The 23550-nt window shown below is 40.4% G+C and overlaps 1 protein-coding gene across 1 annotated transcript in view; it reads right to left on the bottom strand.

Annotated features, from left to right (window-relative positions):
- The window catches only part of LOC116327464 (calcium-activated potassium channel subunit alpha-1-like), a 100099-nt gene that overhangs the window by 46596 nt on the left and 29953 nt on the right, over positions 1-23550 (bottom strand). The window contains exons 4-6 of the mRNA XM_039616452.1: positions 10670-10731; positions 5409-5502; positions 4892-5003 (exon numbers count right to left, since the gene is read on the bottom strand). Of these exons, the coding sequence (XP_039472386.1) occupies positions 4892-5003; positions 5409-5502; positions 10670-10731 (268 nt within the window). The remainder of the gene's footprint in view (positions 1-4891; positions 5004-5408; positions 5503-10669; positions 10732-23550) is intronic.

Genomic DNA, 23550 nt, shown 5'->3' with positions numbered 1-23550 from the left:
AACGCCACCTCAGCCAAGAGAGAGCAATCAAGTTAAATCCGTATCCCTGTGCATTAATTGGGATGATAAATTCTCCTGCTGGAGTGGATTTGTGTGAATGCCAAGTGACACAAATCAAAGACATTACAGGCAATCATTCAGTTAGAGAAAATAAAAATAAATCATATTTTTTTTTCTTTTTTTTTTTTAAATGATAGGAACTGTGTTATGCCTTGCCAAGCGAGTGTTTGCCAGATGGAGAGCATAGCACAGAGCAAATTCTGAACGTGCTCCAGCTGACCCACAGCATCCAGCACAGGGCTTTAGAAAGAGATTCCCCTCCGCTCTCACGTCCTGAGGATCTTACCCCAGTAGGAGATTACATGGAAGCATGCACCGAAGCTGTAGCAAATGCTGTCCTGGTCCTCTTTGTCAATCACCTGGCCGTGGCCCATCCTCACCCTGTAGCCATTCTGGAAGAGCTCCCCGGTGGATTTTTTCCGTCTTCTTGGACTAGAAACCTTCTGGGAGTGTGTGCCTCCATCAGGCCCCCTGTACACTAACATCTTAGTAGGAATCATGTCTAGAAATTGGGTGAGAGTCTTCAGCTTTAGTCCGAAATCTACTTCACATCCACGTCTTCACTGTTCTTCGTCTGCCTTACCAAATATTTCACATGAGAAAAAAATAAAAAATCTCCTCCAGAATATAAAAAAAAGAAAAAATCCACAAAAACAGCCAGGTGCTTTCATGTTTCATATTTGCACCCGACCGGCTGGCGTCAAAAACAGGTCTTTTTTTCGAAGAAGCATTTTGATCTGATTTACCTCGGACCTTCACAGTATCCTCGTGGCGAGCTTAAAGCAAACCCTTTTCCCATCAGGATATTAGAGTGTAAGCTCCTTTAGGAATCATCCAGGGAAAGGAAGAGGCCAGACAGCAAGTCTGTCCATCAGCTGGCTTCACAATGTAACCTACATCTCATCCCAATAACACTGCAACTGCTGCTGACAAACCAAATTTCATTCTCTAATCTTGGAAAGGCACAGCATGTATTGTAGTCTCACATTTAGAGCAGGAAACAAGATGTCATGTGAACAATAAAGCTGTGTAGGGAAAAATGAAAAGCTTTGGCAATCACTGTTGTGTTTTACTATGGATTTAGTGCTTCAACAATAATCCCTAAATTAATCGCAGCTGATGTAATAGCTGTTATTGTAGTTATACAAAAAAAAAAATCACCGTACAGAGAAAATACATGAACTGAAGTTCATTCATTCGTCCTTTTAGTGCATTTCAGAAGACTGAGCAGTGATATTGAGAGTAATCTGAAGAGAACTAACTGAGAAAAGAGTGAAAAATAAAGAGTTTTTTCTTTTTTACAGCTCCTGTAATTAATTGAAATGTATCTGGACACTTTGTCCTCTATATTTATTTAACATATTATCGCAAATATTTAAATAGAGTTCAGATTCGGTTACACTGGTGCACATCGGTGCAGTTAGAAAGGTACGTAAAAGAATAACAGAGCTGTAAAAAATAATCTTCAGGACTTCATTTTTCTTACTAATTCATGATATCATTCCACAAGGTGTTGCAAAGAGACATGAGTGAAGGCGCCAAAAGCCAAAAACACTTGGAACCACAGATCAGTAAACCAAACATGCAAAATATGACATTTTTCTATGAGCAAAGATGCATGTCAATTTACACTCACCAGCCACTTTGTTAAGTACACCTGTTCAGCTGCTTGTCAATGCAAATATATGATTAGCTAATCACATGGCAGAGTGCTTCAAAGTGAAAAAATGACCAAGATATGCAGAAAAGCATCTCTGGACAAACTCTGAAGCAGATGGGCTCCCACAGGAGAAGACCACACCAGGTTCCACTCCTCAGCTAAGTTGTTATTGTGGGGAATATTATCTTCACATACTATGGGCCCCTTAATAGCAACTGAGTATTATTTAAATGCCATGGCCCACCTGAGTATTGATGGTGATGATATTCATTACTTTATGACCATAGTGTAACCGTATCCTCATGGCTGCTTCCAGCAGGATAACATGCCGTGTCACAAAGCTCAAATCATCTCAAACAACAACAGAGCACCTTTGTTATGTGGTGGTATAGGAGATTGTTGATGTGCAGTTGACAAATCTGCAGCAATTGCATGATGCTGCCATGTCACTATGGAACAAAATCTCTAAGGAATCTTTCCAGCAGCTTGTTCAACCTATGCCACAAAGAATTAAGGGAGTTCCAAAGCAAAACAGGGCCGAACCCAGTGCTAGTAAGGTGTACCTAATAAACTGTCCAGTGACTGCATACGAAGCATAAAAACCCAGAACCAAAAACTATTATCTTTTCAGCTGCTGGAGTTTGTTTCTGCGTGAAATATCTGAAGGCATATTCTCCGCAACATCCAAAATGTGTGTCATGCTCGCACCCCGAAGCCTGTCATGCATCAATGAGCTTGTTATTGTGCGATAATATTGGTGCAAACTGGATGTATTTGTGTCAAAGCGCTCAGACAGCAGGACTGGCAGATTGGCAGTTCAGCCAAGCACTCTGTGAAATTTGGACTTTCGAAGGGAAGAGGCGATTCGACAGCAGCTGAGCCGGATGCGACCTCATCACTTGTTTGACCTCAGTTTAGCCACACACTAAATCCTCCATGACCAACTGCACCGACCATACTGAAAGAGATTAAGATGCTTTCCATTGAAAAAGAAAGAAAGAAAAGAAATACACACAAGAAACTGCAATACACTTTTATGCTCGGAGTTAGGAGTGATCAGCAGAAATCATTTTTTTTAATCTGTAAAATTAAATAGACCACTCTATTCTATAAGTGTCCCAGTGAGCCAGCATGGGCAGGATGACACCCTCAAAACTAAAGCAGGTAAATGGAATAATTTAGTATGAATTACCAACAATTTTATTATTTACAGCTCTGCTTTTAATTTGCAAACCATGCCCGAATGTCTTTTTTCTAAACCCTTGACAGTAGCCTACGAGTACAATATTAAAAAATAATATCCAGCATACAGCCTGTGCATGTGTAATTTCATTCTCTAGACATCCTTCTATCTCCTGTCCATGCACCTGATGTGTGACAGGAAGCTCTCTGTTTTGGCTTGTATGAAATACAGTGAAATGAGTCACGCAGGGCTGAGCGAACAACAAAAGCAACAACACCTACACAAACAGTAACAGCGGAACAACGGGGTGCTAACAGTAATAACCGAATCTCAGTGCTGCTCACGCTGTTTGACAATTTAGCAAATGCAGCCATAACCGAACAAACCTATGTACATAGGCAGATTCTCAGAAGGCTCCTGTTGGCTATATGAGTACTGACTAGACAAATGTTGTCATATAATATAAACTATTAGAGGTGTATCAAAATATATATTGATATTATGACCATGATTTGAGTCATTTGCTAATCTGAGCTTCTTAGACATAAAGACTTTCTCTCTATTTTGTCTCACTCATAGCACTGTACAGTGAATACAGTGGGGCTTTTGAGGGGCAGCTGGCCAAAACAGGTCTTTCAAAAATATCACAATGACATGAAAGATATTAGAAGCGATCGACTGATCATGAAACAAACTGTGTGTCCGAACCACAATATCACTCTAACATTATGTGGATAATAGTGATTTAATCACTATGAGATGGCTGTTCTGTTTCTTGACAACAAGCAGACATATTCGTTGTGTTAGAAAGACTTAGACTGCTATGATGATGGAAAACCAACGCTGAAACTGAACAGAAGTGTTCCTACGGTGTCATTCTGCTCTGCTACGTGGATGAATGACTTTTACATCTTCTCTAAAGAAATATTCTTCTCTTTTGACCCACGGTCCATAAATGCTAACTGAGTGCCAAAAGCAAAACAACAACCAGTGTGCACACATTGTGAAATTTTGCAGATTAAATAATCCAACAAAAACACAGAAATTGGACCAGACATCAAGTACAAGTACAAATACTATTAAGGAATTGATGAATAACACAATAACTATATGTAAATATATATAACACTATAGACAGTCTACTACCAAGTAAGTCTACAATATGTATAAACAAAATAACAATCTGAAATCCAAGACAAGCCAGCTATACTCCCATGTGTCCACCAGATGGCAGCAGCAACCAGCACTAATGCATTCTACTGTTGCCTGTTTTGACACCGCAAGTCACAATAAATCTGCCCAGTGAAAATGCACAGGCACATTATTCAAGTGTAGTAATCAGGCTGTTCTATTGACTTAAGAGCGCAGGAGTGTTTCAGTGCTGAAAGCATAGCTGGTGTTGGTTATATGGAAGGTTTGTTCTTCAACTACTCAACTTAATCCCCTAATTTCTCACAGACCTCTCCGAGTGATGAGCTTCAGACATTTAGCAGATTGACTTGTATTCTTGCGCTCGAGCCCCCAACAAAGCCTATTACCTTTTTTATCCTTTCGTGTACTTTTCAGCCACACCGTGATTTCATTTGAGTGTTATTAACGGTGCCGTAGAGAGCTCTGCTGGAGAGGTGAAGGGTATGTGAATGACAACTGCAGTATAAAGCCCGCTAACCACAAGACCGGGCCAAAGACATGGACTCGAGTGGCTTTTGAAAATGATGCACAAATTCCATCATGATAGTGAGAATCTTATTCTTCATGCACGTCATGCAACGTGTCAGCTTGAAGTTAATTTCATGACAAAAGCATCAAACTTATATGGCTAACAATACGGGCGCACGAATGTCTCTCTTTGCAGCTTTAGTGATGTGCTGAGATTAACTGGTGTGCAAACGACAGCTGTTAGACTTGTTAAATCCACCAGGGGGCACTGCAGGCTGCTGGTAAATAAATGCTCATTGATTCACTGCCAGTAAAGAGAGCCTTCTTACCAAGCCAGCTCCTGTTCAGGTACACTGACACAAACACTGGAGGAACGGTGAAGAAGTCCACCACAGAGTTCACCTCCAGCCAGAACCACAGCTTGTCATTGGCAGCAATAAACTGCGAATACAAAGAGTAGAGTAAAAATGTAAAAAAGAGAGAAATTTGGTACTTTCAAGTGAAAACAAAATTCATGAATCTTCCCTTAACGCTTTCCCCAATAAGGACGTAATCACGACTTCTTCTTTACCCTTATTGACAAGTTTTGACACCTTAATATATATCAGCAAAGATGTGGTTTGACAACCATTAGAATAGGTTCCTGGGTTTTTCCCAGGGTAGCTCCAGTTAAGCTGTATAGGCAAAGATCACCCTCACTAACTTCTGATGCACGCACAGTCAGTTTGTTCTGGAAGCAAACATGACACAAACTGCTCAGTTCGGAAAAGAGAAACAAGGGCTACATCTAGTAGGCGTCCAAGGGGGAAAGAGTTAACTGAGATGGGGACTCTGAGTTCTACTTACACGGAGGCCAAAGTAGAGCAAGAAGAAGACGTTGAATGCCATGTCAATCTGCAACGTGAAGTCTTTGTAGAAGTTCTGACAGGACTCGATGGGACTGTTAAACAGAGACAAAAACAAAAGATGCTCATGTCCAAAGGCAGGTACTGACAATGGAGTGTGAAAAGACAAGGTCATTTCTTTGAAATCAAAATGTTTCATGAAAAATAAAACATAAAAGATGCATTCTTCTTTTCCTGAAAATGCATTTTTAAGATTTCCAAAAAGAAGAGAAAAATAAGTGCTCAAAAAAGTGCAATAGTGTTTTCAATGTTTTTCTTTCTGTTGAGAAAGGGCATGCATTTATTGTCACACAAGCAATAACTTGTTGCTGTACCTGATTAACCCTTAAATAACTGCAAAACAATGTATCTGAAGAATATGTTGAATTCTAAGAGCAATATTTCCCATGAGTCTTGCATTTCCCATCTCATATGCAAACATTTCGCATAAATATTAGATCAAACGTGATGGAAATGCAGAGCCAAAGCAGTAGTTTAAGGGTTAAATGCATGCAGGGTTCATGTCTCTTTTTTTGTTTAATGAAATCAAGCAGCCATAGCAAATGCTAGCAATGTAGTGAAGTCTCACCCTTAAAAAGCTTGTATCTGGCACAAAGAATTCAAATGAAGAGAAATAATTAACCAAGTAAATGTAAATGTAATAGGTTAGTATGACTGCGTACCAATATTCATGACCTGAAAGTAAAAAAAAAAAAAAAAAGCCTTAATTATTATTACTAACACCTAAAATGAAAACACAGGCTTAGTGCACAATTAAAATAGAACAAGACTGAGAAACAGTAAGCAGTTAAAGCATTAACTGATTAATCAATGGTTTTAATGAACAGCTGATAATTTATGTAAACAGTGACTGTTAGTTGGGTTAAAGTGAGAATCTGCACTGTAGTAATGAATCGGTTAGTCAATCCAGAGCAAGTTCATGTACGACAGTTTTGCTGCTTTTAGACACAGATGAACACTTTTGATTTTTTTAGACCATTCATCATATAAATCATATTTGTCTATCTAAGCTAGAAGAACTTTTTTATTATGATTTTGTATTATTTTTCATTTTATCCACAAAATTGGCTGATAAACTTTTGGGGGTTTTTCCTGCAAGCAGAGACTGCACGCAGAGTTCTTTTGAATCACATTAGCTCCAAACAGGTATCTCTCATGGATTTAGTTTGTTGGCTCTCTTTACCTGCAGGGCCCCTACACTTGAATACACAAGCTTCGCTAATGCACACTGCTCAGCAGCTGCAGTTCTCCCCTGTGCTGTTTAATACCACTCGGATTAAAGCAAATTGCTTTTGTTACGTGAAAAAACCCTCTAATAGCCTCCCTGTGATAAAACACTATCCCCGTGGAGTACACAAAGTGATTATTTTTTTGAACCAATCCGATACAGAGCAGTGACTCCCATTTGATCTTTAGCTTTAGCATCACTGATGTGATGATGACTGATCGTCGTCAGGTTTCATCCCAGTTCTATTCTCTAAGGATCTATTCTCTAAATGTTAGCTATATAGAGACTTCATTATAATTCTGTTAAATTTTAATGCTGAATTTTTTTTTACAACCTTCAACAACTCTAAGATATTTAGTGATTCAAAATAAAATAAGACTTAGTGAACCTAGAATGGTTTGCATCTTCAATGTACAACAATACAGTACTTGATGTCTGCATTGCTCTTTTTATGTATTCAAAATTTACAGAGAAGGTGGTGAAAAATAAAATCCTAACTCATCTTCTCCATGGCATTTCTAAGAATAGCCCATGCTGGATGGTTCTGCCCTCGTTCACCGTAATGACACATCGGTCCAGTAAATCCCCATCATTGCAGGATGACAGACCACACACAGGCAGATCTGCAGAGCTAAATAATTGAGTTCCAGCAGGCCTGGTTTGGAAGACGGCTAGGAGTGTTATGGATCATGAAACAGTCCCTGCCCACAGCAGATCTGGTCTCTCTTTCTCCTTCATTCAATTCAGGCTCAGATCAATCAAGATGGACCAGCTCGCATGTAACGGGGCTTAATGCTGTCTGATGATACTGGATGTGCATATATTTTGCAAAGTAAAGGAATATTTTCATTCAAATTCTGAGAATATTGAAGACTTTTATTGTTTCTACCAGCTCAAAATGACAGATAATTAGATCAGTTGGAGATCAAAATAGAGCTAAGAGGAGATTCTGGATGTATACATAACAACTTGTTTCAAATCCAACATAATTTCTTTTTGTCAGTGTTAATGTTCTCTTCACAAGTGGTGAAAAAAATCAGTTACTGCCTGTTAAAGGTAACTCTGGTTTTTGGTTTGTCACATGTACTGTATATAAAAGATGGACGTCGATTCCAGGTCTAAAAAAGCCAAGTCAGTGTTCAGGTGCACAGGCCTCAGTCACACAAGCCTCACCCGGTCAGCAACCACATAGTATCCACTGGGTGCTACAGGGAAATGTGTATTCCTCAACAGGTTGTTGAGCTAGTTAAAATCAGTCTAAGATGGTGATGCACCAAAGACCTCCTCCTGATTGCTTTGGTTGCTAACAGATTGGCATAGTTTCCCATAGTCTGCATAGAAGATGTCCACTTGTCTGCAAACACTCACTAACTATCCACTAACTCTAGTGAAGCTTGAAAAATTGCGACACAAACCTACAAGTTGTGCCGTACCACTGAAACAACATGTTTCCAAAAGCACAACTTTGATTTTCAAAGTTTTTGTGTTTCCAGTTTGTGTTGCACTTTTACGGTTTTGCAAAAACTTAGCGATTAGTTGCAGAGTGTTTTCAGATAGGTCTGCATCTTCTATGCAAACTATGTGTGATGTCAGTACCTCAATACCATAAACAATCACGAGGAGGCTTTTGCTGCAGCATCCTTTGACTGCAATTCAGTTTCATCACTGGTAACCACTGGCAACTTTTATTTGAGAAACACACATTTTTCCCTAGTGAACAGTGGTTGCAAGGTGGTTGCCAACTGGTCTCTAGGGCTATGTGACTGGGACTTAAATCTGCATTCTTTCTAATAAATTCATCAGCAAAGAGCTTATTGGTGAGTTTATGGTGTGAACTGAATAAAAAAAGGTTTTCCATTTTATAAATATAGTCAAAAAGGAGGAAAAGCAGGATATGATTTGACAGCATGATAGCTATGTCCATCTTTTATATACAGTCTAAGTTCGTTAGATGTATATGCAGTCTAGAATTTTTGAGTGTTTAAAGTCATTATTGAAATAAACAACCAAACTATTTAAAACTAAGAAGATAAAATTAAAATGTGTAATAGTTTGTTAGTATGGGACATCTCTCCAGCTGATCAGGTGATCCAGACTTATAAATGACAGTTAGATAGAACCATGACGTCCACAGTAAGACAAAACTCAAGATTTATGAATTAGAGCTCCATGTACAGACCGAAACCTCCTCTGTGCAGCTCACAGCTCTTCTCTGAATATAAGTGGGTCTTCTATGTTGACATCTCTCTCCATGTCACTTTAAGTTAGGTCAGCCTGTCCATCATATAACAGCCTCGGCAAGGCTTGCACTAATTACAGGAAGGGCTATATCTGTTACAGTCTGCTGCCACTTGTGAGAGAGCAGCTAACTGGCTGTTCTTTGGCTCCAAGTAGTGAAAAAACAGTGTCTGAATAATAGAAAGACCTGGATGATACTGACTGAAAACTCAGGCAGAGAGCCTCATTTGGACTAATATGGATATAAGTCAGCGAGCAGGTGCTAGGGCATCAGTCCTTCTACATTTAACAATGCCTCTTCTTATGCATGACGAGTTTAAAGAGAGAGAGGTTGAACGTCATCCTCCATCAGGTGAAAAGGCACTCGGAGACACTACAGGCAAGTTCTGAGAACAGGAGGCCACAGATGGCATCGGTAAGGATGTAACTCTATCTGAGCTTGTCCAGATAATGAAATGAGATCATGCTTGCAAACCACATCAGAGCAAGCCAAGCCCTCAGCTGTACGTCTTCTTATGCAATAACAAATAAGCTGAACGTTTGCCTGCAGGAGGCTGATTATATGAGTTTACAGCTCGTTTTCCCTTCTCTGCTTTAACATTACTCCCAGTGGAGACTCACTGTGGGCTTGATAGAAGCTTTTATCCTGGCGTGTTTTACCCCACTTCCTTAATGACACTTTGTGTCCAAACACCACGAGGCCACAGTAACAGTATACTGCCTCACATGTAGCTTAAAGAGCCTTCCGCTTCCTCTAGTCTGATTACCGATGGAGATTGTTTTGAACAGGAAATTTTGGACTTTCCTGCCTCTTTAAAAGTCTGATCCTTTCATTACAGAGATTAAGCAAATTTCATCTGTGAGCTCTAGCTGGTCGTCAGCGGAGATCGCAAAGGAAGACCGGAGCAGTTTACCTGGAAAATGATTGGATTAAACAACAAACAAGCAAAAAATAGCAAGCCCGTGTTCTAAATGCCATATAACCATGACAAAGCACTCAGTGTTATTAAGGCTACCTTACATGCACTTCACATTCATGTGTCTGCACTACTACAAATAGAACTACAATAGATTTTCGACTGTAATATAACAGAAATAACAGCAGGGTTATTACTGCACTTTATATTTATTTCCCTGAACTGAACTGCAGTTCTTTGTAAACTGAATTAAGCTAATTCAAACCTAACTGACTTTTTCTAATTGCACTGCGCTCCCCTACAAATTTTCCACCATTAGCTAGTTGGATCAGACATTAAACAGTCATTAACCTGCTCCAAAGTCAACATAATGTCTGATAGCACCAGTTTGTACCCATATGCGAGTGACGCGGGTATTTCTCAGGTGAATTCACAGCTGGTGAGTGACCATTACATGTCCTGCCTTCTGCACACTACACCGAGGAGTGCTTCCAGAAGTAAGGATGAGGCTGGCAACAAGACGACTTCAGACGATGACCTGAAAATTTCCCGGAGCTCATGTCTGAAAACAGGTTTTGAGGCCAAGGACAGCAAAACTGAAGAACAAACTTCTGATATCAGTTTCATTAATCCATCTTCAGACATGCTCTGATTGGTAGAGCTGCTATGAGGTTACATTTCCATGAAGACTGTGTCTAGCTATGAGGTTACTGATCTTAAAGTGAGTCATATCAGTTAAACTCTCACAAAACAGGCTTAACTGTGAGCTACAGGGGGGAAAGAAAAAATTACAGAGTAAGTTTAAAGCTAATTACTTACTCAGAGGAATCTATGAAGTATATCACAAGGGCTCCGATGCTGAGTGCAAAAACGAGCACCACCTGCAGAGAATGGGAAAAAATATATATTTTTACTTTAAGGTGAAGTGGTAAAAGCAAATGAATCAGTACAGTATATACACATGTACAAGTAAGCATGTTTTTAAACTGGACAGCACTTCTTTAATCTTTAAGATGTACTGGTAAATGGACAAGAGCCACATTTGTCTCTCATTATTTCCTTTTTTTTCACTATTTTAACTGATTTAACAACTTTTAGAAAATTAGAAAAACAAGTGGATTAGGTTGAAATACGATGAGCTGAAATTACAGTGTAAAAAAAAATGGAATACATTTAAAAACCGTACAGTTTACAGCATATGAATATTCGTCTTTGCCCAACAAAGAAAAAACAAAAATCCCCAAACGTTTTTTTGGTCACAGCTTCACCATAAACTGATCATCATCTGGGTTTCAGAGTCATGTCAAAACAAACCAAAAATATCTCCTGATTGTTTAATTCTGCAACATCAGAAAACCCTGAAACGCAGCATGTGACATAGCAAATATTAGATGGCTATTAATCAGCAGACCTTGATGCATCTTGCCAGCCTGTTATTATTGTGTTAAATAAACCAAAAAGAAAGAGTCACAGTGTCACAAACAGACTACACTGTTACTGTATGTCTGACAGCATAAATAAATACGCAAGAGCTCGCCTCATCATGTAAATTGGCAGTGGAGGTGTGGGCGAAGTGACAGAACGTGGCTTCAGCTTTCGGAGATGCAGCTGAGCCTGAAGCTTCGACGCTGACAGTGAAGCAGCGCGATAATAAAAACCAGGGTGTCGCTTTTACTCTGTTCACGTTGCCTTCTCCTGCAGGGAGAAGACACTGATGAATAGATCCAAGCCTGGAAGTGGCCAATAGAATCCCGGGCCGGGAGGGAGGCAGGTTGCGGGGCGATAAATATGACTGTCAGTGATGGTGAGCCGCCAGCTCTGACACAGAGTGAGCTTAGGTGAAACTTAATCACTTCTGCCAGCCCCACAGGAGTTATAACGACAGCATATCTGGTGATGGAGAAACCAAGATTGAGCTGATCCGCCTTGTTCTCACCTGACAAAACTACTAAAAGTGAAAATTTGTCCAACCAAAAAAAGGCGCTAGATTATCAGAAATACAAGCCAGAAGATAAAAACCTCTAAAATCTCTAACTACAGCACATTTTTTAAAAAAAAGGAAAGTAGGCTAAAAAGCCGATAAACCAGTTTATACATCTTACATTTTGCAATGCAGCTGTTGCACAACCAGTTTTCTGCCATTTGGGGTGGGGAAGACCTAGATTTTTAATCCTTTAAACATAATGTTAATGCTACAGCATCATCAATTGACATTTATAAGTCAAAAAGCACAGCAGCTTATTAAAACCGTTGTGAAACAAGTGTCCTAATTTTCCCTTTTACAGCCAGCGCTAATGTAGACGAGGGCGCGACCCCGAGAGACACAAATAAGAACAGAAAGGTTTCTGCCAGACAGCAGAACAAATGTTCTACATCCCGAAATACACTAGCAGGTTATCTGCAAGCCTACCTGGCTTTCATCTATTTAGAAATGACACAATGGCCATCCTGAACAAGAAACCAATGGGCATGCATAATGAATGAACCCCGGTTAATTCATTTCCATGATGTGAAATTGTATTGTCAACCTGCAACCACTGATGGCTCTGTAATGACAAAAAGCACCCGCATGCATTTTTAATCATCCCCTCTTCTTTCAAAGCCAGGAAATCTCTTTATGCCTCTGACTGTCCCAGTTTAGAAACTGGAAACAATGTTGCTGCAACCCTAGAAATGTTAATGCCACCAGAAGACGACGACTCAGCAACGGCAGTAAATAACACACTCAGGCCGTTACACTGACTGGGCAGTCATGACTCAGTTTGTCAATGAAGCGACATCAGGCAGTGCCAGCGTTCATCATTCATCTCTGTCATCCCATAATGATGCATCACATCTGTATATTCAGCCTCCCTCGGATGTTTGCTGGCAGATGGCTCCACCCACAAGGGGGCACAGTGAGCTCACAGAGAGGACTGACCACTCCTGCATGATAACCAAGGGAGCTGCCAAGATATACTCAACTCAAATTTGCATTTATTTTTTGACAACACACTCTTACTAAATGCGAGCAGAGACTGCAAGTCAAGAAGAAACTTGCATTAAAAGAAATCATTTTCCCAGAAATTTAAACAACTGTTCAGTGCCAGGATGAAAAACTCTGCATCTTTACGGGCAGGTTTCAAGTCATGCCACAAGTCAATGGAGACAAATCCAAGAACTTTTAAGTCGGAGTGTGCTCAAGTTATTTGAAACAAGTCAGAGTCAGTTCAGGTCTGTCACAGAAAGACTCAAGTCAAGTCGTTAAAGCACAAAGCACTAAACAGAGTCAGAATTTAAAAATGATCTTTTTAAATCGGTTTTAAGTATTTGGTTACGCAGCTGAGAGGAAGCACTTTTGATCTCTTGGTGTTAGATTTTTCAGTTGGGTCTTCATGTTGCACTTGGTGATGCACAGATATATTATCTAAACATTGTCATTGGTGACTATTATCAGCCTATTTTCAAAGGAGATGACATTCACCACTGTCACTGGTTGATATTTATTCACTGAGTCACATCAGTTGTAAATGGTTACATTGTCAGAGACGGTATGATGAACGGGCAGCACGGCGTTACGGATACAACCAGCTGGAGCCTTCCTGTGTGAAGTCTGCGTGTTCTCTCCGTGCTTCAGTGGTTTCTCTCTGGGTGCAGTCCAAAGAAGTGAGTGGGTTAAGCTAATTAGCCAACCTAAATTAGCCGTAGGTGTGAATGTGAGCATGAATAGTTATCAGTCTACGTGTTGTCCAGGGTGTACCCCACCTTTCACACTATGACAGCAGGAATAGGCTCCAGTGCCCCACAGCTACCGTGGATTGGATCAGCAGAGTGTCATGACTGTGATAAAGAGGTGGGAATCTTTAAACCTCTAACTTATTTAGTTTTTTAACACCTGGCATAAAAAGTGAATTAAAAAACATTAACCTTTGTGGTAAATGTGTCTTGGGACAAGGTTTGGCTTTTGCACTGCACCCATGACTAATGTTATCAAGTATTTCTTGATTTAAACGTGAAAAAGGTTTTAAGTAGGGTTGGTTTTAAGATTTTATCACTTGTATGTCTAAGGCTTTTAAGAAAAAATACTAAAACTTGGAATTTAATCTGAAAGAAAACTCACAAGAGAAAGCTTAACTATCTGCGAACCATTTAAATTCATTAACCAAGCACATCTGCACAAATAATTGACCAATTCAATAAGAAATAAATAGATAGAAAAGAACAAATTTAATTTTTGACTCCAGTATCATCAGTGATGCTGTCTATGGTGTGCAGGGCTACAGAGTACACAAGCAGGTCTCAAGCCTTCAGAAGGCAACCTGCAAACATCAAAAAACCCACTCATTCTCCTCCACTCTTCCTGCAGTGTGACTCATCATCATCATCATCATGTACATACGAGAGCCAGCATCTAACACAAAAACTTTTATTTTAATAATAGTTAAACGTTGTAAAAATTGGTAAAAGGAAATGAAGGAGGTGAAGACTGACAGTAGCAGAAATTCAGTTTTATGAGAATCCGATAAATTAATTTTTCCCCATTAAGAAACCCATAAATAACTGGTTCAAATAAAGGATCTGCATCTTTTGAATGCTCATTAAGATTTTTGTTGAGGAAGAAATTTGCTAATTCTGCAATGGAAGTCTCTCTTCCCCCTACAGCCCTGAGGAGAACCAGTGACCAGTTTGCCCCACGTTCTCTTAAAGCATGTAGTAAGTATAGGATCTTGATAAACAGTGGATGCATTGAGAGTTGGGTACAGCACTGCTTAATCCCATTTGTTCATGGGAGCAGAAATCTCTGACCTAATGTTCCTTATGGATGACTGTCCCACAGCAGCTTCAACCACCACACGGTGATGCTTTCCAAAATAAAATGACCTAAGGACTACCCCGGGAAACTCCAGCCAGCCCATCTGTCTGACCTCAAATGCTACATTGATTCATGAGGTATCTCGTGCATACCACAAAAATACAGAAACGCACAAGAGAGGCTGAATAAATCGATGTGCTATTTGAGCTGAAAAGTATTTGTAACGCACAAGGCAAGATAAGGTTAAACTTCAGATTAGTTTTTTTAGAGGACAAAGCACAAAATTATAATTGCTGCAGTCTCATATAAATAAATATATATTTATGTTTTTTTACTTCAATACAATACAATACAATACAATTTTATTTATATAGCACATTTAAAAACCACAGGCATGCCAAAGTGCTTCACAGAATGAGTTAAGAGCAATAATAAATACAAATATAAAGCATAAAATACAAAATACACATAAAATATACTAACAGGCAGGTGACATAACTAACCAATAATACACCAGGCATAGTAGACACAACCCAAAAGGCTGAAGGTTAAAACATTATAATCATTAACAAGTAATAAAAATAAGTTCCAAATACACTAAGGATGTGGGCTCTAAGAGCTGGGGAAGGCAAGGCTAAACAGATAAGTTTTTAATCGAGATTTAAAAGATTGAATTGAATCAGACGCCCGAATAGCTAGGGGGAGGTTATTCCAGAGGTAGGGTGCGACAGCGGCGAATGCGCGGCCACCTCTGGTCTTGAGCCGAGATCTCGGTTGCACCAGGAGCATTTGGCCTGCTGATCTAAGCGCTCTCCCAGGGATATAAAAACTGAGGAGATCCGTAAGATAGCTGGGCGCGGTGTTGTTTATGATTTTAAAAGTGAGCAATAAAATTTTAAAATCAATACGAAATTTAATAGGGAGCCAGTGCAGGTCGGAAAGAACTGGAGTAATAGACTCAAACCTGCCAGTTCCAGTTAAGAGACGCGCAGCCGCATTTTGAACAAGCTGCAGTTTATGAATAAGGGCAGAATGGAGACCAGTATAAAGGGAATTACAATAATCTAACCTCGATGTAACAAAGGCATGGATAAGTTTCTCCAGGTCCTTACGTGGTATGTAGGGCTTGGCCTTAGAGATTAGACGTAGTTGATTGAAACTCGATTTAACTACGGAGGACACATGTTTGTCCAACTTGAAGGAACTGTCCAAGACAACACCCAGGTCCCTCACAGTGTCAGAAAGGGAGTCAGCAAAGGGCCCAAAAATACCAGTTGATTCAGCCCGAGAGAAGGGACTATCAAAGATTACAATTTCAGTCTTCTTATCATTTAGAATAAGAGAATTGCTCAGTAACCAGTTTTTAACTTCATTCATACAATCAGAAAAGTGTTGCAATGACGACGTGACATCCTCAGCTAGTTCAAAATAGATTTGAATGTCATCCGCATAAAAGTGAAAAGAGAAATTGTATTTATCAAAGATTCGGCCCAAGGGTAACAAATATAAAGAGAACAGCATGGGACCCAGCACAGACCCCTGGGGGACACCAGAGGTAACAGGGGCAATGGAGGAGGCATAGGTACCCATGGTGACAGAAAAAGACCTTTCTGAGAGATAGGATTTAAACCAGCTAAGGGCACTGCCTGTGATTCCCACCAGATGCTCAAGCCTCATTAAAAGGACATTATGGTCCACCAAATCAAAAGCAGAGGACAAATCAAGCAAAATTAACACCACAGGGCGCCCTGAATCAGCAATTGAGAGAAGATCATTAAAGACTCTCAGTAATGCAGTTTCTGTGCTATGGCGTGGCTTAAACCCCGACTGGAATTTTTCCCCGATATTATTTGCATCCAAATAAGCTTGAAGTTGGGAATGAACAATCTTCTCTAGGATTTTAGACAGAAATGGGAGCTTAGAAATAGGTCTAAAGTTAGCGAGGTCATTCTGATCAAGGGAGCTCTTTTTGAGTATAGGTTGCACTACAGCGTGTTTAAAGGCAGCCGGAACACAACCCGATAATAATGACAGGTTAATTAATGATAAGATACAGGGCCCGATAATGTTAAACCCGTCTTTAATAATGCGAGATGGAAGGATGTCATAAGCAGCGTTTGAGTTTTTTAGGTGATCAACTATACCCTTAAGAGTAGGAAGCGAAACTGGATTAAACTGATTGAGGTTAGTAGAGCATCTTAATGCTGGGGCCTGACTCATCACAGGGGGGTGTGAGACTCTAAGAGATAAGATTCTGCCTGTAAAATGAGTTAAAAATTTCTCACAAAGGGCTAAGGAAGCCAGTCTAGGCGTTTCAGGACAAGGATTGATCAATGAGTTAAAAGTTTTAAATAAAAAGCGTGGGTTGTGGCTGTTATCCGCAATGACACCCGACAGAAAAGCCGCTTTAGCCAACTTGGCAGATTTTTGAAATTCCAGACGGGTCCTGCGAAGGATATCAAAAGACACCTGGAGCCCATCTTTTTTCCACCGCCTTTCAGCCTGGCGGCAAACGCGTCGTAAAGCGCGTAAAGACTCATTTAGCCACGGCTGAGAGCAGCTTCTAGGCCTTTTACTTTCACAGGAGCCACAACGTCCAGTAAAGAGGAGCAGGTAGAGAGAAAGGAGCTAGCAAAATCATCAACTGAAGAGGGTGTAGAACAATCAATGTCAGGGAGAACAGATTTTAGAGAAAGCAGCTGAAAATTCAGCTACAGTCCCAGGATTGATAATGCGCACAAGACATCGAGGACCCTCAGAGCCCTGGTCCAATTTGCACAGATCAGCATCAAAGATGACTGGGAAATGATCGGAAATTCCAATGTTGCTGATGTCCCTGATGCAAATGTCCAGTCCATAAGAAAAATCAAATCAAGAGTATGACCTTTAAGGTGGGTAGGTGCATTGACCCACTGGATAAGATTAAAAGAGTCAACTAAGGCTAGAAAATCCTTGGCAAACACATCATCTTTGCAACAAATGTGAATGTTAAAATCACCAGTGATAAGAACACGATCATAATTTAGGTAAAGAGATGCTAAAAAGTCACCAAAGTCGTTAATGAAAGTCTTATTATATTTCGGGGACGGTAAATCACAACACAGAGAGTCAAGGGGTACCAGCAAGTTCCAGCAGCTGGGCTTCAAAGCTAGGGAACATAGGGGAGGGCAGGTGCCGTACTCGAATTTATTCCTAAAGACCACTGCCAGTCCTCCACCCCTGCCCAAAGGTCTCGTGAGCTAAAAAGGCACAATTCGGAGGAAGGAGCTCTGAGAAAGGGAAAGACTCACCGGGACGAATCCAAGTTTCCGTCATGAATAGCAAATCCAGTCCTGTAACAGTAAAAAATCGCTCACAATAAAAGTCTTATTCGTCAACGACCTAACATTAAATAGCGCCATCCGAGTCGAAGACGCCAAGTCGCAGTTGGAAGCACGTCTCGGGCGGCATAGGTTGCCATAGCACACACCGCCTTTAGGAGGCTTAATCCAACATCGAGCCGACGAATAAACCACTGGGGCGGCAGGGCGGGCCTGGAATTCAGCATGGCGAATCCATCGATGCCTAGACAATCTAAAGGTAAAGTGCTCCCAGAAAGTCGGGGGAAGGCGGAGAGCATCCACATCGACGTCAAAGCCAGCCACATACCGTGCCTTTAGGTAAGCCTTAATGCGGACACGGACACCACTCCGTTTACCCCTTTTCCTGTAGCGCCTCCTGCGTGAAGGAAGCGGAGGAAGCGGAGATCGGCGGTACGTTCCTGAGAGGTGATCCGTCCGCGGCAGACTGGTATCTCCTAAATTCCACCACGGGTCCGATCCATGAAAGTATGACCCGTAGGTATAGGGTGGCCGGAGACTTAGAAGAGTAAGCCGGTCATAGGTTAGCAATGCAGAGCCACCTGAATAGCATATTAGCAGAAAGGTAAGAAGCAGCAGAGAGCAGTGGAGACGGCCTGCCAAACACACCGGCGCCATCTTTATGAAAAATGATTTGGGATTTCTGTATGGCATGGGAAAATACAGAGTTTCTGTAGTTTTAGAGCAGCTGTAAACGTCTGTGAGGTCGGCCTTGGTCTGTGAACAATGCTGTAGAGTCTTTATGACTGTTCTCAATAACTAGGCTTCATCCTTTTCCTGGGGTGATAACAGCAAATTAGCATGTTTACAACAACAGCTGTAAACGTGATTGAGTGCAGCCTTGACAAACACAGACAATGGATGAACATCTTAGACATTTACAGTGTCATTACTGACACAGTGTTGTTTCAGTGGGCAGCGCATGCAGTAGGAAAACCCAAGATTAGAGAGATGTTATAACTGGCCACCTGATTGATAGTCAACTCCAAGCTGTAAATGATTTCTGAGTAATGTTTGCACCCAGCAACAGTTTAGAAACCACAAACATATCTGCAGTTTTAGTCCTATCTTGTATTTTCATTACAGCAAGTAGCTGATATGTTCTATCTTCTATTAAGGACATCTTTGTTATTGCTGAATGTGGTTGAAATGGCCATTTGAATAGTCTAGAGGTAACACTGCAAATGGGAAGGGAAAATAAAGTCTTACAACAACAATAATAAACCAAATAATACACGAAATCACCCTAAATCTGCTGTACATGTTCATCACTAACAGACTAATAAAAAAGTTTTATTAGTATTTTAGTGATTTACAATTACAATTTTGTCAATGAGTAGTTATAACTTTCCGAGCATCAGCAGACACAATTAAATATATTTTGATTTTGTTGCCAGGCTGTTTACTGCTATTTTATTCTGGCAATATTGATTTAAACTTTAATTGTTTAAAGAAATAAAGCATTTAAATACTAATATAGTCAAAGTGTAGTTAAAGTAAACACCCATGTGTGTAATACAGTATGCACTACTGCAAATAGCAAGCTTCTTTTGGTTTAGAGCAATGGGGTCGCCACAGTAGATGGATCTGGATTTTTATATAGGATGCCCTTTCAGGTGCAACCATCCCAGGAATTTATCTCTTTACCCGGTCTCGAACCATGGCTCTTTAGAGTATAAGGCCAAACTGTTACCACAAATATTGACTTTAAAAAATATTTTTGACTTCAGAAAACAGATAGCAATGCTTAATAAGAGTAAAAACAACTTATTAAAAAGTTTAAGAAAGTCTGACAGCTGTGTGGAGCTCTGGACTTCTGATCCTGTGTAACAAATGATTTATTACAACAGTAACGTTTGCACGTCTCTGTTAAATGCACGCTGTACGAATGCAATAACCGCAAACCACTTTGAAACCCTACACTGTAACCTACGCTACAACCTCACATGCACCTCCTTGGAAATATGTAAAACATGTCACCTCAACGCCGCCTGCAATCATTGTGTCATGATCCTGGGTCCTTTTGACCCAGCGTTTTGTGTTTTCTATTATTGTAATTTTGGTTCTGTTCTTCCTCGGTTAGTGTTCATTCTTTTCTACCCGTGTATCCCTGTGTTTAGTCTGTGTCATTACGTGTATGTGTTTCCTGTTTTACTTTAAAGGTCTCTGTCTTATCTTAGTGTGTTCAGTTTACTTTTCCCCTGTCTCGTCAGGTCTGATTACTCCCAGCTGTGCCCTCCTTTTGTGTCTCATTCCCTCGTTATCCTTCTGTGTATTTAAACCTCGTGTCTGCCTCTGTTAGTTGCTGGTTCGTCTGTGTTGCTCCCCTCCGTGTTCTCGTGTTTTCCCCCCGCATCTCCGTTTCTCGACCCAAGGTTTCAGGTTTGTTTGTTAGCTCCTCCCAGTTTAGGTTTTTCAGTTCTTGTTCACCTGCCGTTGTTGTTTGTACTCACGTGTGTAAATAAAGACTCACCTGCACCAGAGCTGCCGCCTTTTGGGTCCTCTCTACAATCTCCACACGCCTGCCACACCGGGCATGACACATTGTGAGAAGGCCAATTGACTTTTTAACCACAGTTTTGGAATTTATCAGTGAGAGAATAACAAACATGACATCAATATAAGCACAGATTTCAGCACATTCTTGAATGCAGACTGTTGAAATGATCGCAATGGACATAAACGAATTTACAAAAACTGGACAAATATGGTTTTTTGCCAAAAAATGAAGATTGGGGATACAAAAGGTGAAATTGGTTCTATGTATTGTTTTTATTTGGCACCGCTTCTAAAACACTGGGCCACAACCACAAGGTAATAAACACATTAACAATGACATAGGTGTCTTTCGTAGGTTAAGTCATAGGCTGTGCAAAGATTCATCACAGAGGTCTACACTGACCACTAAACTGTGACCAATGGGAGCTCAACTGTCTTAGATTTACAAAATTAGCCTGTGATTTACCACAGGCCCCTGATCCCTGTTCTCTCTGTGTGTCATGAACAGCAAAGTTCAGTAGATTTAGCCTCCACTGTGATGCCATGTGCGTAAATGTGGACAATTCTCATTTTGGAGATGCACACCATGGATCTTATTAATCTTATCCATATAAAATGCATTTTCCATATTAACCCTTAGGTCCACTGTACATCGATAAAAATACTTCTCCTAACTTAGATATTTTTAGAATGCAGGAAAAGGCACGCTACACCTCAGAAGCATGAGAGTTGGCAACCCAATCACAATCAATGGGCGTTACCTGTGATCAAAAGGTTTTATTTTTTCCCATTTTTTTCATTCATGCTCTTCAACCCCACTAACAGACATGAACCAAGGTATGCTTCATCGAGGTACGAAGCGAATCATGGATTTAGAGAATCTTGACACCTGTACACAGCAAGGATGATCTGCTCACAAATAGAATACTTTCCATCAATCCATCAAAACAGTTCCTAAATAAGAAAAAGTCACCTCTCCCTGGAAATAATGCATATAAAAGAATTACAGATAGGGCCTTGAAGAGACAACTCTGCCCCTGTATTCACTGGCTATGCCTGCATGTGCCCCATGCTTGTGGTGACAGGCAAAAACACAACATGCATACTAATGTGGTCTTGGATAGTGCTCCTGAAGCCCAGCACCCTCCTCAAGCATGATCTTAATATAACCTATCCAGCATGTGTTTCATAAACAGTCCACTGCCCCATCTGCCTAAATTTATGATGAAACTGTTTAAATTACAGCAGGAGAAGAAAGTCGCTCTCCTGTGTTTTGTGTCATTCAAGCAGGAAACCCACATTTGGACTGTAACATTTTGACAGCATCCTAACCATTAACGACATAAGAGTCTACAATCTTCCATTATGCGCAATGCGTTGTTAATTTTCATATTACTCAGTTCCTTTTTTTTAAGATTTTCTCTAAAATAATAAGAACTTGATTACATTCAGTTTTCAATTTGAATAAATAATGAAGACAAAGTGAAGCCTGAGTGGGCTGCCTTCATTAGCGTCAACACTGTCGGTCACTTCATTCGCAGTAATGTGCCGAGATATGCACAGCATCGGATCTAATTGAAAACCTGAATCTGCGTTTGGCATAAAATGTGACAAGAAAACAATCGGATTTATATAACGGGTTAAAGCCACTGACAACAGCAGCAGAAGGATGATAAGCGCTGCACAGACGATCCCCAGACGATCCCCAGACGCCTGTGTGGGGTAAGAAATTAGCTCATCATGTGTCATTCTGATCATGCCTTGGGCTTTGTCAGTCCGGTGATTCACGACTAAGGCAAGGCTCAAGGACACAAAGCTGGACAGGTTCAATGTCCCGAGATCAGTGGCTCTGCCAAAGGCATTTCTTCTCCCCTCTGGACTTGCTTATGACAGACTGATCAGTAGGAGCAGAATGACTAAAACATGGGGTTTTTGTCTCATAAGAGTCATTCAAATGTTCTAAAAACATGAAGGATAGTACATAAAACCTCCGTGCTTAGTCTTTAGCTTAAAAAATAAATACATTAAGTTAATTTTACTGTAGGTCATCTTCCCATCCAGAGATAAATGCAACCCCCAGTGGTTTCTTCCTGTTGCTGTAAGTCCAGCTTATCTAATATCAAACCACATTTAGTAACTTTAGTAACATTCTATTGGAGAGAGAAGACACACTATGCTCCCTATGCTTTTTTTTTCTTACCCTTCTTAATATCTCTCTGCAAATTACCTTGTTAGTGCAAAAACTGCCAAAATGTGTTATCTTTGGAATTTTTCACATATTCACTGAAATAAATCATGTTTTTTTGTAACAGGCTGCTAGTAACAAAGTGCCTAAAGATACAATTTAATGATTCATAGGCTGGTGTTAAGTACCTAGCAAGAAAACAACTAACATTTCCCCTGAAAGTGGATAGGTACAAGAACTGCATTGGAAATTATTGAAAAAGCAGCCAAAGAAAAACATCTGGATAACGCCTGGATTACTATTACTCAAGACCACTTGGAGCCTATCCCAGCTGCCATAGGGCAAGAAACAGGTTACACTGGACAAGTCCCAAGGCCAACGCAGAGACAAACAACTATTCACACTCACATTCACACCTAACAGCAATTTAGAATCACCACTTAACGAAACCCCACTAACTGCATGCCTTTGGGCTGTGGGAGGAAGCCAGAGTACGAGGAGAAAACCCATAAAGACACGGGGAGAACATGCAAACTCCATGATGGTGGATTTGAACCAAGCAAGAAAAACATGAAGAAACGAGGGCTGGCTCAAGACTTTTTCACAGTACTGTATAACAGACTGAACTACCGGAAAAACACCAAGTCACCAAGAAAAATTACGGTGCATGCAAATCCGATACATGCAAACACATATTCCTGCTCACTTTATACTGTGAAATTGTAAATTTACTGTTTAGCCATTGCAGACAAATGAAAGACTACACCTAACGCCTTGGTGTTGTACTGTACGCCTCTGCCAACAAGTTGCAGTTTAAATCCACACCTGTCCAGACTCATAATACATGTAGCAAATATACTCATGG

This window comes from Oreochromis aureus, linkage group 8 (genome assembly GCF_013358895.1).
Source record: "Oreochromis aureus strain Israel breed Guangdong linkage group 8, ZZ_aureus, whole genome shotgun sequence".
In the NCBI taxonomy this organism is placed as follows: Eukaryota; Metazoa; Chordata; class Actinopteri; order Cichliformes; family Cichlidae; genus Oreochromis; species Oreochromis aureus.
The sequence above is the reverse complement of the archived record's forward strand: the minus strand, read 5'-3'. Positions and strand labels throughout refer to the sequence as shown.